The 18,819-nt window shown below is 38.3% G+C and overlaps 2 protein-coding genes across 10 annotated transcripts in view; one reads left to right on the forward strand and one right to left on the reverse strand.

The window, feature by feature from the left end:
- The window catches only part of IPCEF1 (interaction protein for cytohesin exchange factors 1), a 154,849-nt gene that overhangs the window by 105,370 nt on the left and 30,660 nt on the right, over window positions 1-18,819 (forward strand). For all 9 annotated transcript variants that reach the window (XM_053668683.1, XM_037157623.2, XM_053668684.1 and 6 more), the window contains 4 exons: window positions 2,559-2,632; window positions 4,152-4,223; window positions 9,436-9,494; window positions 10,800-10,870. In XM_053668683.1, the coding sequence (XP_053524658.1) occupies window positions 2,559-2,632; window positions 4,152-4,223; window positions 9,436-9,494; window positions 10,800-10,870 (276 nt within the window). The remainder of the gene's footprint in view (window positions 1-2,558; window positions 2,633-4,151; window positions 4,224-9,435; window positions 9,495-10,799; window positions 10,871-18,819) is intronic.
- OPRM1 (opioid receptor mu 1) overlaps window positions 1-18,819 on the reverse strand; it is a 146,492-nt gene that overhangs the window by 19,092 nt on the left and 108,581 nt on the right. The gene's annotated exons all lie outside the window — the stretch shown is intronic.

Below are 18,819 nucleotides of genomic sequence, written 5' to 3' on the forward strand. Positions count from 1 at the left end.
GTGGTGATATGTGCAGCCACAGGAGTGTGTATGATGCCCCACAGAGTATTGGAATGAGAAGAAAAGGGGTTCGTGGTCAGAAATCTGGGAATATTGACATTTAAGAATGGACAGGAGGAAAAGGCTCATAGAAAAAGAGCAAAGGAGTAGTTTGAGGGGAAGAGGAGTAGCCGAAATGTCACAAAGCAGGGCGTGAGGCATTTTAAGGTGGAGGGGAAGACTATAGTGTAAGTTCTGGGTTCAGTTAAGTAAGGGCTCGTCAAGGTAGATGAGATCTAGCAACATGGATGGCATTGGGCTCCTGGTAATTACCACCCCTGTGGAACAGTGGACATAGAGGTGAATGGGTGGAGGAAGTAGAAAAAAATGGTTAATATAAATTATTTTATTTTTTATTCTAACACAATTATAAAAATTTATCTAAAAATACCCCAGCCTGACATAGGTTTTTTTTTTCCTGAGATGATGTTTACACAGATTAATGGTTTTGAAGGGAGCAGTGTAGTGCATTTAGTACACTCTCAATGTTGTGTGACCATCACCTCTGTCGAGTTCCGGATATTCTCATCACATGGAGAAGGAAACCTATGTGCATTAAGCTGTGTACCTCTCCGTTTCCTACTCCCCCGAGTGTCTGGCAACCACTAATCTGTGTTCTGTCTCTGTGGATTTACCTGTTCTGGATATTTCATGTAAATGAAATCATATCATGTGTGACATTTCATTTCTGGCTTCTTTCACTTTGCTCAATGCTCTCAAGGTTTATCCACATTATAACATGTAGTTCTTCATTTGTTCTTATGACTGAATGATATTCTATTGTATGAATATACCACAATTTGCTTATCCCTTCTTCCGTTGATGGGCATTTGGACTCTTTCCACCCTTTGGCTCTTGCAGATAATGCTGCTGTACATGTGCATGTACATGCACTTGTTTGAGCACTTGTTTTCCACTTTCTTGGGTAGAAGGGTGGGATTGCTGGAACCTGACACAGCTTTTTGAAGCTATACACCTTCATAATGTTAACTGGGAATCCACAGGAAGCACTGTGCATTGTAGAAAATGTGAATTTTCCCAGTCTATGTTCTTTAAGTAATTCTCACTCTCTTCGGATAGGTTGGTGAAACTACCATTGAGCAATTAATAAAGAGTCCATCAAGAAATAGAGAGGTTGAATTAAAAAAATACACATATATTATAAAAGTACATCTACATAATTTTAAGGAAGTACTCTTTATTTTTACGTATTTATTTTTTTTAATTTATGTTTCAATGACAATTATAGCTGGCATACAATATTATATTAGTTTCAGGTGTACAACATAGTGACTCAATATTTGCATAACGTATAATAAGTCTAGTGCCCATCTAGGAAGTGCCCTGTAGAATTGAATTTTGAGTCTCATAAGAAGAAAGCATTTCAAGTAAAATGCTTTGGGTAAACTGACTCCTGTAGGGGAGAAATATAAGTCGGGCCTAAGGTTGGGTGTTTCAGTTTAATTTTTCTGAAGAACAGAGTGCAAGTTGTGCTCTAGTTCGCAGTAAGGGGAAGAGGCAGATGATGCTGTGACGTAAGGGCACCCATGGTGCTAATTTTCCATCTAGCTGATTTTTAGAATTAAGATCGCATTTTAAAAATAATTTCTTGCTTACCTCCCAATAACCACTGACTAATTTATGCTCATTTTTGTGGTCTGTACTTCTCAGACACCAGTGCAGATGGTAGAAGATTTAAGTTTTATTCATCATAAGCAATCTAGCTTCTTTGGGGTTCAGTTAAATTTTATCCACATAGTAAAGATGAACAAGTTCTTCGAGAGGTGGAAGAATCATTACATTTCCTATAAAAGTACTGATATTTCAAACTGGCATTTGTGTCTCCAAAATGTCATTTTCTTCTGCAGTCTTTCCTTTGTAGAAAGAACTCCTAGGAATCAATAAGGAACTGAGATTATCCAGATAAGACTGATTTATTCCTAAAGGAACTCCCTACAATCTTGGGAGAGGAAATAATGTTCATTGGGTATCTGTTAAGTATTTTATTTACCTGAGCTCATTGAAGTCTTTTACCCACCAGTAAGTGGTTGGTCCTTATTAAGAACCTTGATTTACTGACTCCAAAATCAAGCCTCTGTCTGCCATATAGGAGTACTGATTAGGCCCCATCTTCTGTGCTTCAGCTTACTACAGGACTAGGATGAGAATGATGCTGTGGATGCCTGTAGGCTCAGCAGAAAGCAGAGCTCTGATGGGTTAGGAAGAGAGGAAGGGGCAGGGAAGGCCCCTTGGGTGCCCTGCATTGACCATTCTGAAGCTGTGTCATGTTACTGCTCATTCATGTTACTGCTCATGGAAAGATTCTAGATGACTTTACAGGTGAGTATCAAATCCCTTAATGGAATGTGTATCTAGGATAAGTCCAATGCTGATTCAGAGAGATATCTTTTGATTCTTTTTATTCCATTTATGCTATCTTATTTAATGTATGTAATCTCACTAAACTAACTGCTAGGCCTACTGCATTTATTCATATATGTGGTATGCATGTGTTTCAGGCAGAAAAAGCTGATGGATTTGTCAAACTGTCCGATTTCACTGTGGAGAAAGCATCTGAATGCAAAAAAAAGCAGTAAGTTATCTTCTCATTTTCCACAAAACTCCGAGCCAGGATGATTTCCCTTCATAAAACCCCTTGAGTGATGTGGTGATGTGGGTTAATGAGGGTGGCATGCAGTGTCTGAGAACTTGGAGCCCTCTGGGTTGGCATCTTATACCACAATAGAAGCTTTTAACCTCTTAGTTTCAGGAACTTCATTTCATGAAGCAGATGGATTGTAAAGCCCCGTGGAGCCTTGGCCTGGCCTGTTGTTGATGACTATGTCTGTGCTAGAATTAACCACAGGCTCCTACCAGAATTGGCAGGGAGGTCAGGTGTCAAGGTTTTGTCCATGTGAAGAGAATGACTAGTTAAACAGAATTCTCCAGAGCTGTCTATAAGATGGCAAAACCCGTTACTTTTTCTTAGTTTATAGAATTATCAGTAGCACCATTGAAATTCAATTCCCTTGAGATGTCTTAGAGTTGGGGATTACAACCTGATATGATTAAAGTTCAAAAGATTAGAGAATGAGCAGGAACCAAAAAAGTCACCAGCCGTGGTCCTAATGTTACAGAGAAGAGAACAACCTAGAACTCATGGGAGGGCTGGCTCTTGACCAGCTCTCCAGACTCCTGGCAGGTCCTCCTGACAGCAGCCCGCTGCATTTTGCATGTGTCCTCGTCACCCTTTTCTTATTCTTTCTTACCCGTTTGACATCTTTTCCTGTTTTGTTGGAAAGGAGCACTTCCTGATGGTCTGTGTTACTAGTAGCAGGAGTCAATTAATTTATTTCTAAAACAATGAATAAACTGGTGCTAATTTTAAGTCTTTGCCCTTCTAATGTAGCTGCACATACCTAATAACATATAAGTTTGTGATGATTCTTGTGGTTTTGACCAAATATTTCTAAATATCCTTGCCCATAGTGTAGGACGTCTGGTCTGAATGGTGAACACTTTACCATTCATACCGGACCCAGTCTGAATGGGAAACACTTTATTATTTGCCATCTTTAATGTTTTATACTGTGATTTTAAACTAAAAGTCTGCCTTATGTTGTTTTCTTTACCAGGGGGTGGTGGATAAGGTTTTAGATGGATTATAACATTTTGGAAATTCTGTACTTGATTATTTTTCTGTAAATAAATTCTGTACATACTTGATTGAATTAATACTTGAAGGAGTTTATCCAAGTATTTTGAAGTGACACTTCTATCACTCTAAATTGTAATGTATTGTCTCTTATAGAAATATAGTTAGTAAATAAAAGTAGAATCTACTGATATGTTTTAAATAGAAACTGTTGACCAGCCAAGACTCGGTCCTGTTCTGGATATTCTGCCATGGTAAACTAACCCTCTGTTTTTAAAGTGAAATAGAGATTAGATAATAGGTATTTAGTGTGACTAAATTATTTTTTGTAAATTTACAAAAGGATGACCCTTTGTAAAGTGAGTAACTTTACCATACTTATATTTGACTCATATAATTTTAAACCCATTGATGATTACACACACTAATATACATGTCTGTGCTTTTCTCCCTCAAGTGCTTTTAAGATCAGCCACCCGCAGATCAAGACCTTTTATTTCGCAGCTGAGAATATGCAGGAAATGAACGTGTAAGTAGAGGAAACCGCTAAATCCAGTGTTTATGGGAACAGACTTACTTTGGTCAGGAGTTTGAATTTTACACATATGTTCATATCAATTATTGTTTTATTTCTGCTGCTTTAAGTATTCATCTCTTTAGCAGCTATAAAGTCTTCTTGCTTTCTTCTTTGGAAGCAGTTTGGAAGACCACATCAAAATGGCTATTTTAAGAAGAGGAAGTAGTGAGATTCTTCTGAGGGGAATGCTAAACTGAGAAAGGAAGAGACAAAAGTCACTATAAGAAATTGTTAAAAGAAAGGCCTGAAAGTGTTACATAACTGATCTTGCAGCTTTCCGAATTCTGATTTTTGTAGCATTTCATTTGTGCTGAGTGGTTATCACAATGATTCATGTATTTATTACCCCTCCATATTCAATCCCAAATATTTGCAGAACATTCTTGCTCAAAGTGTATCTAACTGAAATTTTTACACCCCTAAAATTCTGTTTTCCATTTACTCTGTTTAAATAGTAAAATATATGCACAGAATACTACCCACTCCACTTCGTCCCCTGCTGGCTTAGATCATGATGTGGCCATGACTGTTATTTGAATGAGGTGTTTGAGCTTTCAGAGGGCATTCTATTTAATTTAAGCTCTAATTTTAGAATTCTTAGTGTCTCTTATTAATGTACACTACTAATTAAAATATGTCTATGGAATGCCTACTCTGAGTCCCATTGTAGCAGATCCTAAATAGAAATAAAGAAAGCGTACATCTATATGTACTTTATTTATAGAAATAAAGCGTACAGATGTAATTCCTCCAGTCATAGAGTTCATGGCTTAGTGTATTTCATTTATTTATATATAATGATTTTCTTCTCTATCTGCCCTATATAACTTCTCTTTGCCCTCTTGCTCTAGAAACTTAAAGAGTGAAGCAACTGCTTTTCACAAACATGCATGAGCACACATGTGCACACGCATGCACATGTAACTTGCAGGATACCCCATCAGAAGCCTGGTCTAACTAGAAGCATTCTCATTGGCTCCCTACACTTAATCTCCCCACCACACCCCTTCATAAGAGGGCACAATGGCTCTTGATTGAAAAACCCAGCGTTGGCAATAACAAGGCAAGGAATTGACAACTGAGTCTTTCAAACACATCTTTTATTTAATTGAACAAAGAGAGAAGTTGTTTCTTTCCTCTTTCTGATTTTAGCTGTTCCTGCCTGGCTTTCTTAAGCATCTGAAAAAAAAAAAAAAGCAGATACACAAAAGGAGAAGATTTTAAAACTTCATAGTCAAAGCTCTTTATCTTTCCCTTTTTATTTGCATTGGTAACTCTAAATCCTATTGATTAAAACCCTAGGTTTGTAAGGGGGTATGGAAGGCTTACGGTCTTGCTTAGCAGTACTTGGAGCCCTAAAATAGCCTGGAGCTGAGCCACCAACTGACCCCAGTGGTCTCTGGGCCTCCCCGCCCCCTCCCTATAACCTCTTGCTGTCCTTGGCTTCTTTCACACAGCATCTGGTACCTCCAGCTCCCTTCCTGTCTACATCCTTCCTACCCATCCTGTGGCTTGTTCTTCAAAGTAGTTCTGTTCTCTCTCACAAGGGAAGAAGGAGACCGAGTTTACCAGAGAAACAGTCAGTGCTCAGTGTTCTGTTGCCTGGTGAATTTCTCTTCCGGCGTAGCAAAATGCATTTGTAAACCAGTACAAGTGTGAGACCTTTGCAGAGTTATTAAAGCTGTTATATTTCAGGCAGATTTGTTCTCTAAATCACAGGCCAGCCGTTATTTCGCTTCCTGCTCACCCTCTTCTCTAGTTTGTGTTCACATTTCTGGTCCTTTTGTTTTCAGGTTTCATGTCTTCCCTTTGCTGAGCAAGAGCTAACAGCAACTAGATTTGCATGAGTATTAGCTGTACTTAGGACATACACACTCTGCCTGTTTGGCTATTAAATCAAAGCCTTTCCTAGCTCCCAAAGCCAAGACCTCATTGCCTGTCTATGCTGTGAAGATCTGTTAATTGTACTTGAAATGATGTTAGCATTTATCTTTCCAGCTTACATACAAGATGTAAATTGAAATTTGAATGGAAGCTGTCTGGACCCCAGAGTTTTGAATGCCCTTTATAGTTGAAGATTGTCCATCTGGCCACTGATAGGTTAACAGCCCATTTTGTCTGTGCATGAATGTATCATAATTTCTTTTACTTATAATATCAGTACTAAGTTTCATTATTCTGAAGACAGTTTTTCTCATAGCCAACAATGTAGAATCTCTTTGGACCTTCAGTTTAACTTCTCCCTTCTCGCACAAGGTTGTGCACATGACATTGAAAGAATTGTTCTAAAAAAGAAAAAAAGAAAGATTTGTTCTACCAGAGCAGCTGAAGAACTTCCTTTCTCACTGATGTGGCTCGTTTAAGCCAGTTCGTAATGCATCTGGGTGTTTCTTCATGAGATGCGGAGATGCTGGGCATGGAGGGCGGAAGTGGCATTTGGAGAGACGGGTCATGTTTTCGAAGTTCTCCTCCTTGGGAAACTGCATTTTTAAGTGGTGACATTTCTCTCAGGGCCGATGAAGGGAAAGGCAATTATGTTTAATAGAAATGCTGTGCATTCTGAAGGGACCCTCAGTGTACAAGGATGGGGCAAGCAGTTAAGGGCAATGGAAGAGCTGGTTTCTAAACGAAGACCCTGGTATCCATCTTCCTCCCAGGGTCTGCGGGCAGCATGTTCTCCTGTTGTGCATCAATTTCCTAACATTTGTGTTTCCCTAACACACACATTCATGTCAAGCCAATATGTAACAAACTCCCAGGAAACATCTGTTATCTTTTCCGTAAATATAAGTCTTTTGTGCATCCATCTATTTAGCCACAAATAGAAAGTTTTCTACTGCTTCCAGGTTTTAAAAAATGTGCTTAGCAAAAGGAGATACTCTAAGCCAGTAGGTTCCAGAAAGAAAAGAGTCAAGATTCTAATCAGTCACCAGCTTTTCACTGCAAGTAACTAATAGTGGCAATTCGAAGGGCATGTTTTTGGCTAAGGGCTCAGAGGAATCTGTTTTGCCTGTTGTCAGTACTCTTTCATTTTGCTGTGTTTCTGCATTTTCATGTTCTGAAAGGAACTTAGCAATGCCTCTGCTCGTTTCAGGCATTGTCAATTTAAAACTCTTTTTGTCTCGATATGTTAAAAAAACTTTCTGTCCATTTTATTTTTAGATACTTTATTGTGGGGAGGTTTAGCTTATATAACTGAAATTCTGTATAAACTAAGAATTACATTGCTTCGGTATTTTAAAAATGAACCATTGAATTCATTGTGTTTTGTCTGATCAAGTTTAAAAAATGTACTTTTAAATATTTTTTTTAGTTAACTAACACATAAAACACATTCCTGTAAAATATCTTATAATACAGAAGAATGCAAAGGGAAAAGCTTCCCATAACCCCAATTTCTGTCCCTGGGATTAGCCACCTTTACCAGTTTGCTGTGTATGTTCTTTTTGATGCTTTCTTTGCATAGCAACTTGTGCACAGACACAGAGATGTAGTTTTAAAAGTACACTGAATCAGGCTAAACATGTTGTGTTTTCTTGCTTTTTTCACTTAACACCATGGTGGGAGTTTTCCAGGCCATTACAAGCCACCCCTTATAATGGGTTTTTTTTAGAACTTGTCTTTTTATTCACTCCATGGTTACCTGCTGCTGACGGAATCACCGCCACCCCTTATGTCTCCATTTTCCTCGGAATGGTGTTGATATTGTAGTCATTTTCTTTTGCCATTGCAAAGCTTGTTGAATTGATATCTTTCCACATTTATTTGTATAAATGAAGTTGTGTTTGTGTAGGATAGATATTTATAACTAGAATTATTGGGCAAAAGGGATGGATATTTAAATTTTGAATAATATTATTGAGTCGCCTGCTTAAAATTGGCTGAATCAATTTTCATGTTCAACTCATCAAAGGATCAGCATGTTTTCTCCTAAATTCTGGAAATCATAAATATTTACAATTTTTACCTATCTAGGGGTGAACAATATTTTCCTGTGTTTTCCTACTACCCCAAATATTTTCCTACTACCCCAAATACAATGGGAGCTGGGAATTTTTTCCATATGATTATTAGTCATTTGTATTTTTTGTGATTTCCTGTTAATTTGTTTTTTTATTGTTCTATTGGGTCTTGATGAACATTTTCTTGTTCCTGTGGCATGACCTGGGCCCAGGTATCATTTTAATTTTAAGTTACCATTAGAGAGTTCGTGGAGCTGAGTGAAGGGGATTTCCTAAATGAGACTGCAAGTCATCTTCCTGTAGGTAGTCCTACCTTATTTATTTTTAAAAATCAAATTTATTATTTATTGTCTGTTAGCAAGACAGCAAGTCTGCCATAGGCTGAGGGCTGAGTAAAGAATCCCAATTTATTGACCACTGAGAACATGCAATACTTATGTCACGGTGGGAGTGTAGCATGCTGAGTAGTTCTCGAGGCCTTGCAGGACTAGAGGAAATGAAAGGTGTAAGTGAACCTTTAAGTGTATAGCATTGTTATTGTCAGCTGGTTGGTGTTGGTAGACTTAGGCCACTACTAAATGCTCTGGTTTCTCAAACATAATACACAGAACGGTAAGTCAATAGAAGAGATGACCTGGACAATTTTTACTTGAAATAAACTTCTTCAAGGAATTACAATTTCCCCCAGTTTAAGAATACCTGTCAGATGTTTTACTGGCCAGATGTTTTACTGATGAATATAAAAACCCTAGTGAAAATGTATCACTCTTTCTTTTTGTGTGAAATAAACAGACATTTTAAGACTTGTAGATTGAAAACTTCCATGGTCAAGTTGCTGAATTTAAGAATAAAGTTTTTGATGGCTGCTAAAAATTGCAGATGTGCAATTGCAAAAGATGTGTTTGTTTATATATTTAGAATACCTAATGTCAGTACTCACAGTAGCCATCTGGAGAATGGGTCACCTCATTTTTCTTTCCTTGCCAAGGATGCCCTGAGTAAGGAGAATATTGTAAAACCAGTGGTGTTAGGTTTTGACACCACAAATATATGCTATTTCTGGAAATGTTTAGACTGACTGTAGAATTATGACCTAACTTTACTACGACATCTGGCACAAAACCTTTCTTCAGGGTCTAGATGAAATGTGAATAGGTATGTAATCTCTTGGTCTAACATTTATTTTTCTATTTAAATTTTAGGTGGTTAAACAAGCTTGGATTATCTGTAATTGATCATGAATCCACTACAAAGGATGAAGGTATGTTCTATCTTAAATTTCTGAAAATTTAGCAAGAATATTGGAATAGGAAGAAAGAAGATGAAAAAATGATATCAAGTCCTATGCATAGTATGGTCTTCACTTTGGCATTTAAAATGATCGGAAATACGGAGAGACATAATCACACAGACTCCCCGGCGTGGAATAGAGCTTCCTATGCTGGCTGTGAAAGCTTGTCACACTTCACCCACTCGTTAGCTCAGTGGGCTCCAATGACATCTTAAACAATTGCCAATGCAAATGTTTTATTGCCCCACTTACTGGATTATTACTCATAGGCATCATCTCATCACGATCTAGACAGATAACTTTCATCCCGCTATTTCCTTTCACCAGATGTGTGCTGAGAATGCTTACCCAAAGTTTGTATTAGGAACCTGCAGTTCAGATGGGGACACAGGCCTGGTCTCACTCTCTTAGCTCAGTCGGTAGCTTTCAGGGTTCACAGCTACCGGTGTCTAATTCCTCTTAATGAGACAAGTACTCCTGAATGTGAAGCAGAAAGAGACGTTAGGTGTCAGAGTCAGAGAGCTGATACTATTCTGATATGTTCAGACCACATAGAATTTGGGAATGGGAACTTTGGGTAACAAAATCAAACACCCTTAATTTAGACATAGAAAAATGGCAACTTGGTTTAAAACAATAAAGAGGCACATTACGATACTATGAAATCAATGTCCTAACTATCTCCTTGGTCTTATTTTCCATAAAATAAGTTGTTCTAGTTTTAAGGTACCTTTATAGATAGTGGGAAAAGAAATAACTACATAAAAGCCTCTCCTCTCCTGGCATACAAGGCCTTCCGTGGTACGGCCTGAAGGAAACTGTCAGTTTCTTTTCCCACCATCTCCTTTGGGAGACTGCGTGTGCTTGGCTCAGCCTGCCTCCTTGGCCTGGTACCGACATTCACTCTTGACGGCATTAATGGTTTTACTTATCCTTCCAATTTCAGCTCATTATGATTCCTGTGATCAGAATTAATCACCATTGATTTTATGCTTCCTTAGTACATGACTCACATCTCTTGAGGAATTATTTTATTTTGCTGGAGCCACAGTTTGTCCTCTGCCTGTGTATCAGATGCTCCTTGAGGGCAGAACCCCCGATGTGGACATTCGTTTTCCTTTCTTCCATAATCCCCGGGAAACTGGGAGCTCACTAGATAAGTCCTTTCTGAATTGGAGTGGAATGGCAATGGCCAGATGGAGAAACCCGGGCTCGCGCACTATGGGATAAGCGATGATGGCAGTGAAACATTAAGCATTTGCATTTGTGTTATAGAATGCTACAGTGAGAGTGAACAGGAGGATCCTGAAATAGCTGTGGAGTCAGCACCTTCTCTGTCTCTTTTGGTATGTACTGACGTAATTACTCAGTTGTTCATTGATCAAATGCATGGATGCCATTCTTTCCAATTGCGTAGAAATTACCTTGATGGATAAATTTTTAGAACAGGCTAAATTAAGGTACTTGATTTAGAGCAAGTGCAATTCTCCGGGTGCCGATTTTGAGCCTTCTCCATGGCAACCCACTGGTATGACAAACTCAAGAGTGTTGGTTTCTGACCCACAGATGTGTCAGTCTCAGCCGGTTCTTGGTAATGCCAAGCGCCTCTTGGTGATAGGCCAGTGCTTGCATAGACTTGCTTTATAATGTTTATTTATATCCTGCTCTCTCGTTTTACATCATGCAAACACTAGCTGCAATGTAAGATGAACGTAAAGGGGATGAAAATGATAGCATAGAGAGAAAACTAGAGTCCGAAAGACAGCAGGAAGCCAGGAGTAGGTTAGTGCTTTAAATCTGCGGTGGAATGATTTTGTATATTCATGAAAGAAAGGTCCAAGTTTGATTCTAATCTTTGAAAACATCCAGTGTAAGTTCAGCCTATTAATGGGTGTTAAGACTGTAGAGAGTTGCTTTATATTTGGCATCATAGTGAGGGCCCCTAGAAGGGGTCCAGCAAAGAGCTTTGTGAAAGTTGACTTAGGATTTTTTATACATACCTTATACCAGGACTTATGGAGGTGCTTTAAATATATAACCATTTACTTTCCCACCCATACAATCCTGAGAAGTAATATTATCAATCTGCATTTCACTAATTGCTAATGAGGCCCAACATCTTTTCATGTTCATTGGCTACTTGGATTTTGTTTCATAAAATGTCTGTCAGGTCTTCTCTACAATTTTAGTTGACTTATTATTGCTTTGTATTTATAGAATTTATTTATTATTCTATGCATTGGTCTTTGCCAGTTAAAAGTAAGAAACATCTTCCTCATTCCATGGCTTTTACTTTTTAAAATGCTACTTCATGGTTTCTTTTTGAACAGATAACCATGATGTCACTGTGTCAAATTGGTCCATCGCTTCCATTGTGATCAGTGCCTTTGTTTTCAGTTTATAAAATGGTGTCCTATGTCCAGATCAAGAGGAAGTAGATGTCACTGTCCTCACTTCATGGATAAAGAAACTGAGGTTCAGAGAGGTGGAACGGCCTGGGCGCATGCCCAGTAAATGGAGCACCTGAGCTGGGAACCTGAGACTACCTAGCTTTAGAATGTGTTCCCTCCGCTCTAGCGTGATACTTACTCACCCATGGACCTAAATCACTGTGGGCTCTGGTAGTTCAGAGTAGCTCCTTCATGTATCAGACTTCTTCTGCTAGAATTGTCTGCTTTGTGTGATAAAGTTTTCATCTATTTTTGTGTTTTGCCAGTTCCTGGATTTAATATTAGATATTTAAATAATGTCCTCTAATGGTTTTACCTTCTGTCAGTGAAGAATTGTGGTCACTTTTCTCATTTATTTGACTAGCAGCCAAGGCCGTAAATAAATACTTGCTGAATGAATATGTTTTTCAAAATCTCTATGGAAGAGAATTAGCCAAAATTAAACAAGATATAAATAAAATGAATTTTTCAATATGGTAAATTTTAGACCAGTTTTTGAACTAGATTTGCAATCTATCTTTTCTTCATACATTCATAGCTTTTTATGACTGTTGTCTTTCTCTTTTAAAATCAGTTCCTGAATTTAGAAAAATCTTTCATCTTCTATTGGTCAAACTTAAGGATATCTCCAGACCTTAATTTCTCTCCCAGCTATTAACAATGTTCTGATTGGATCACCCTTTATTGCTCCTAAAGAACTTGGGGTCTTCCATAGATGTTCTTATTGATTTAATAGAGAACCATGGGTTTTAGTTTACTTTCTCTCACTGTCTCACCCTTTCCTTCTCTCTCTCTCTCTATCTTTTCTCTCTCCTATTTTAACCTGTAACAACAAGGATTTGGTTGGTTCTCCTTCCTTCTCTTCTTGAAATTACCTCCCTCTCCCACAGTGCCCCATATATAACTCTTTTATGATTTATTTTAGTTCTAAAATATTGTGATTTTCCTTTTCATGATGACAAATTAGTATCACAGATTACTTTACTAAAAGTGTTGCCAAATACCTCTGACTTTTCCTGATAAAACTAAAAGCAGTCAGTTGTCTTCTTAGATGAAGGGTCATGGCCTAACTGCACTGTGCAAGGACATTCTTCCGAGACGTTGAAGGGAATGCTGTTTTAACACAAATCACTGAAGGGGTGCTTATGAGACCAGGGAGTTATGTCATTGAAGCGGAAAGATTGTTTAGACTTTTGGAGGTATCAATCCAATGTTATTGCTTCAAGTTCTATGCTGAGCATTTCTTGGAAAGCCACTAAGGTAAACATATTTTTTCCTGAGTAAATGTATTAGGAATAGATAAATATTGAAGAGCTAGACTTTATTTTTCATAGAAACAGAATATGTTCCTCCTTCTTACATATTTCCTAGGCAGATTTTGTTTTTGTTTCTTCTTGTTTCTGAAAAACAGACATGCAAGACACTTGGTTAAAACAACATTTAGGCTTTTTACTTGAACAGATGAAATTTTAAAAAATCATAGTAACTTTTATCCAGAGTGTGAATCAAGTGTTGTTTTGGCCCAATCTAGCACATTCTAGCCATGACTGAGCTGTACAAGCCAAGGTGGGAAAAGATCCTCCCACCCCGAATTTGTGTTTTAAAAAAATGGGTAATAAACTTTCATTTTGAAACAATGAACTCAAAAAGTATAAAATCATACTATGAGAACATATTCTGAAAAATGTTCCCAAAATGCTTTACAATCTTGGCTTACAATTTTAACTCAATATCTAATTATACAAATGGCTATCGAATAAACAGAAGCAGTAAAACTTCAAGGCCAGACCAGTTTGAGCCTCTTCTTCTAGTGCCTAAATCACATATACTCCACGGTTTTCCATGAATGAACAAGCGGTTATTGTTTATGTTCTCTTTGCTGAGAAGGCTTCACAGGATGGACAGTGGACAGGACATCATTTATTCACGGAAGAATTAGAAGTGGGAGCTTTTGGACAAGCCTAGTAAAAAGCTTGAAATAGATGGGAGTCTGCATGTTTCACTTTGCAAGATCATTTGTAGAAATTAATATCCATGATTCCTTGAAATCACAAAAGAGCAAAAAAGAATAAATTTCATTCACATTTTAAACCCAATGTAATAAGTTACAAAGGCATTTAAGAGGTTTAAAAATCTGTTCTGCATACAGGGTGGGTGGGCAAAAATAGGTTTACAGTTGTTCATAGGGTAAGCAACACAATAACTAATGAATAATCACACAAGAAAAAACTTTCGTACACTTATAATTGTAAACCTACTTTTGCCCCACTTTCTATTTATCCTCTAAATTTAAGTTTTAAAAATCATTGTCTGAAAATTTGATCTATGGTTTTATGCTTATTAATTCAGTTAACAAATACTTGCTCAGAGCCACTGCTCTAAATACTTGGGACTCATCAGTGAATTAAAAGAAACAGCACAGATCTCTTTGTGGAGTCAACCCTCTGGTTGAGGAAAACCGATAATAAACAATCAACATAATAAATAAACTGCTCTGTCAGAAGAGGTAGAACAGGGTGAGTGAGGGGAGTCAGGAGTGCTGGGCTCAGGTGCCAGCAAGGACTAGGGAAGCTGGGACAGGCCTGAATGGGAGCTGAGAGTTGAGCAAAACTCCTGAAAGGTGATGTGAGAGTCAGCCAGGTGGTATTTGAAGAAGGAATTTCCCAAGCTTTGGGCACAGTTAAAGCCAAGATCTCCTTAGTGCATTGAGGGTGATGCAAGGAAGCCAGTATGGAGGGAGCAGGGCGAACAAAGACAAGAGAAGCAGGAAATGAGCATGGGGTAATGGTGGCAGAACCACATGGGGCCTGTGCTGTTTTGAGTTTTTTTTTGAGCCGTAGGGAAATCTGAGCAGAGGAGTGTTGTGATCCATTTCCATCTTCAAAGGACCATTCAGGCTACTGTGTGGGGGAGACCTTGGAAAGTGGGGCTCAGCATAGGAATGAAGAAATCTCTGGGAAGGTGTGCGGTAGTCTAGTGAGAGAATGTGGTGATTCAGAGGAGGGCGTAGTTGGGAAATGCAATGGCTAGATTTTGAAGATAGGTAGGAGGTAGACCACTTAATAGGGGGATCAGACACGAGAGAAAATAAGATAAATATTTATAATTCCAGCTTCAAGAAGCTTGTGTGGATCATTTTAACATGACAGTCACATATTTAGCTGCTTTTCAGAAGCATAATTCTGTTGTATCCAAACAGTGAAAAAAACAACCCCCAAAACAGCTAAAGCAAACCAAAGAAGAGATAAGTAAAAGCAAACCCTGCAAACTGTGGCCCATTGGTCAGTACCAGAGAAGGAAGTCTCTTAAACACAGGAAATGGTAAAATCAATTTAAGATATTGAAATTTAATCCTAGAAGAATGAATCTTGAAGAGCTGTTCCCTGAGTTTGCTTAATCTTTTGATATGTGCCCGATATAAAATAATAGAAATGCTTGCAGCTGAGAGAGTTGTGAGAAAAATTATCAGTGACTACACACTGAAGGGAAAGGTAGAAAGAAAATTTCATGCTTTTTCTTCAAGTTGCCAAGTATGATAAGTTCTATGGTTGGACATTCAACTGATTTCAAGATTAGTCTAAAACTGGCTCTTACATTTTTCTTTTTTGCTTTAATAGTGTGTCTTCTCAGCCAATCTGGCAGTCAATCACAAGATGTGTTGGTTGTCCCTTATACTGCCCCATGTCTTCCATTCCCACTGCCACTCCCCTGTTGGGGACCATATTCTGCCTGAGTTATTATTGAAATAGCAGGCTTTTTGTCTTTCTCGGTCTCTAATCCTTTTACCCTCTTAAAAACCACATCCAAATTAGTCTTCCTAAAGTGCAGTATTGATTCACCTGGCAAGGCCTTTTGGTCGGCCCTCACTGCTCATCAGATTAATTCTGGACTCGGTGGCTTGATGTTTAAGACTCTGGACTTAATTTTAAGCCAGCATTACAGTCTTGTGAATAAACTGCCCTCCATTTCCCCCAAACCTTTCCTGACTTTCCTGTTCTCGCACTTGGAATTGTAAAGTTTCTCCGTGTGCAGGAACAACTCGCCCTGCCCTAATTCCATCTTCTTAATGAATATCTTTCAAGGCCTGTTCAAACATGACTTACTTCAGTAAAACTTCTTTAGTTCTTTAAGTCATTGTAGTCCTCTCTTCTGAATTCTTTATATTCCTTCAGTACATTGCTTTTTGACACCTTTTCATGTTTTCATCTGCCTTGTGTTACAGATTTGTGTATCTGGTGTATTTTTCTAATTATTAAGTTCTTGCCCAGAGGCAGTGTTCAATATCTTTTTCTTTATCTGTTACATTGACTGTGCCTAACTTTACTTGAGACTAATAAATATTTATTGATGGACTGATAAATGGGCAAGTGGGTGGCTTTTGTGACTTCAGCCACACGTTCTGCAGACTTGTTGCCCTAAAAACATTTCCTCGTGAGAACTGGAAAATTCCTGCTTGATACTTGTCTAGTGCTTTCATGTGGCTTTGAGACGGACAGTTCCAGCTGACCCTCACCGACGTCCTGCACTACTAGCCTTATAAGTGAGGAAGCCATGTTCCAGACAAGTAAATATAACTGTTCTAAGTATCATTTGCAATCTTAAACTTGCATTTTATGAAGAATGTTCTTTTCTGGTATCTCACTTGTTCCTCTTGTTAAATCCGAGTCAGTCTGTCAGGCAGCTAAGGAATATTTTGATGCATGGACCATGTACCAGGTACTATTGCAGATAAGGGTTGCTGAACCGAGCTGGTGTCTCTCCCTTGAGCATCTCGAGTTCTAAGTTGAGGAAGAGGCACAATAAATTTGTAACTCAGACAAAATAATCTCAAATGCTCATGAATGCTATGAAGAAGAAATAAATAGGTTGATATACTAGGGAGTGGCCTTGTCTAGGGATGGAGGATGTTGCTTTGTCTATATGACTGTTAGGGGACAGCCTGCTGAGGAAGTGGTATTTGAACTGAGACCAAAATCATGGGAAGGAGGCAGCCAATGAACAATTACAGAAAGAGCCTTTTCTGGTACAAGGAACCAGAGATTTTCTCAAGGAACAGAAAGAAGACCGATGTGGGTGGAAAAGAGAGAGGAGGGGTGGTAGAAGCAGATGGTACCGGAGGGGCTGGGAGGGGTTCATGTGGGCCTTCTCAGTTATAATGAAAGCTAGGGCTGTTTTTGTACCCATACAGGCAGTTACTAGAGGGTTTTTGGCAGGGAAATATTGTGATTTGCTCTATGTTTTAGAAATACTCTAGTTATTGTTCTGAGGATAGACTGAGTTGAGGATGGTATGAGTGATAGTGGGGGCAGGAAGTCAGTAGAACAAGATTTGAAGGTCAAGTGGCTTCTCCAAGGGTTAGATTAGGGAGGGAGTCTTTTGCCACTTCATTGCCGATGGTCACATGGAAGGTCAGTGACAGAGTAGGGGGCATACTGTGTATCAAGGTCTTTGGGTTTTTAAGCTAATGCTACTGGCATTTGGTAGAAATACAAACCATACTTTCGAGGGCCAAACAGCAATTGACTAGTTCATTTTTATTATTATAGCTAGTAAAAGTAAAGAAAACTTGTGTACATCACTTTTTTTCTTATTTCATTTGATTATGTTTAGTTTTAAGTTATTTCTTTATCTTCCATTTTTTAATATGCTTTGACCAATATTACTTCAAATTTATATGCTGACTTACTTTCTAATCATAGGCTTTTGGTGGCCATTTAAAACTATTTTTCCCCATGACAAACTTGTGTTTTTCCTTTTTTTTTTCAAACTTGTGTTTTTAAAACTATTTAAAGAAAAAGATTTTAGAGCTAATCAACATTTGAACTATGCTTTTTCTATGAATAAAAGTGTCTTACACAGAAAATGAGGGAGAGTAATATTGAATTTTAATTTAATCATATACAGTCTCTTCATTAAACAGTTGAATCTTTAAAATATTTTTTATTCTCTCATAAAAATAAAGCGTTTAAATACCAAATGTTCTGAAATTGTTAATATCAAATAAATTAAAAAATTTGAGACAGTTGAGACCATTTCTTGAGAGTATTTGCGCTGCAGTCCCAGTTAGATCTAAGGACGAGGATCAATCATCCATAGCTACTTCACAGAGAATTTCGGGGTCTCTTCAGTGAGAGGTTAAATGCCTCGGGGCTGTTTTTCTTCATACAGCTGGCTTCTCGTCTGCTCTTTGTTGGCATTAGTCTGTGACCAACTCTGTGTCAGGCATAGATGCAACAACTGGAGACACAAACATGATTAAAAAGAGCCTCCTGCTCTCACTTAACTCACCAACAAAGATGAACAAGTCAATCAGCATTTATAGTGCCAGTTGACATAAAGTGGTATTCTACCTGGTACAACAGAAGGAAGCCTGGGAGCACCAGGCAGAGATGCTCCCTCATCCTGAGATCCTCAAAGCAGGCTTCTGGGGGTGGGGGCTGTCCTCCGAACTGTTACTAGAAAGATGGATTCCTGTTAGCAACACAAGGGTATGACTGTCACTCCTTTCTACCTTCGTTTGAAAGTAGGGAGTTTCTGAGTGTATTACATAGACTGTTACAGAGGGAACACAGCTAAAAGTTCTTGGTTGGACATGTAGCTACAGCTATTAGTAGCTACAGAATGGTAGAAATATGAACCATGATTCAGCATAGCACCACACTATCTTAAATCACATTTCCGCATGGAATCCTCCACAATAGCGCTCCGGGTTTGCTTTGATTTGGATTTGGTCAGGCTTTCTTGTAATGAAAACTCCCTCTGATCTGATACAACCTTTTTCTCATTTTCTTTTTCCTCTTCTCCATTTTTCTCCTCATTCTTCCTCCTCCTCTCCTTCCCCTCTT

The sequence above is a fragment of the Artibeus jamaicensis genome, unplaced genomic scaffold (assembly GCF_021234435.1).
Source record: "Artibeus jamaicensis isolate MK-2021 breed Jamaican fruit bat unplaced genomic scaffold, CSHL_Jam_final contig_497, whole genome shotgun sequence".
Classification (NCBI taxonomy): Eukaryota; Metazoa; Chordata; class Mammalia; order Chiroptera; family Phyllostomidae; genus Artibeus; species Artibeus jamaicensis.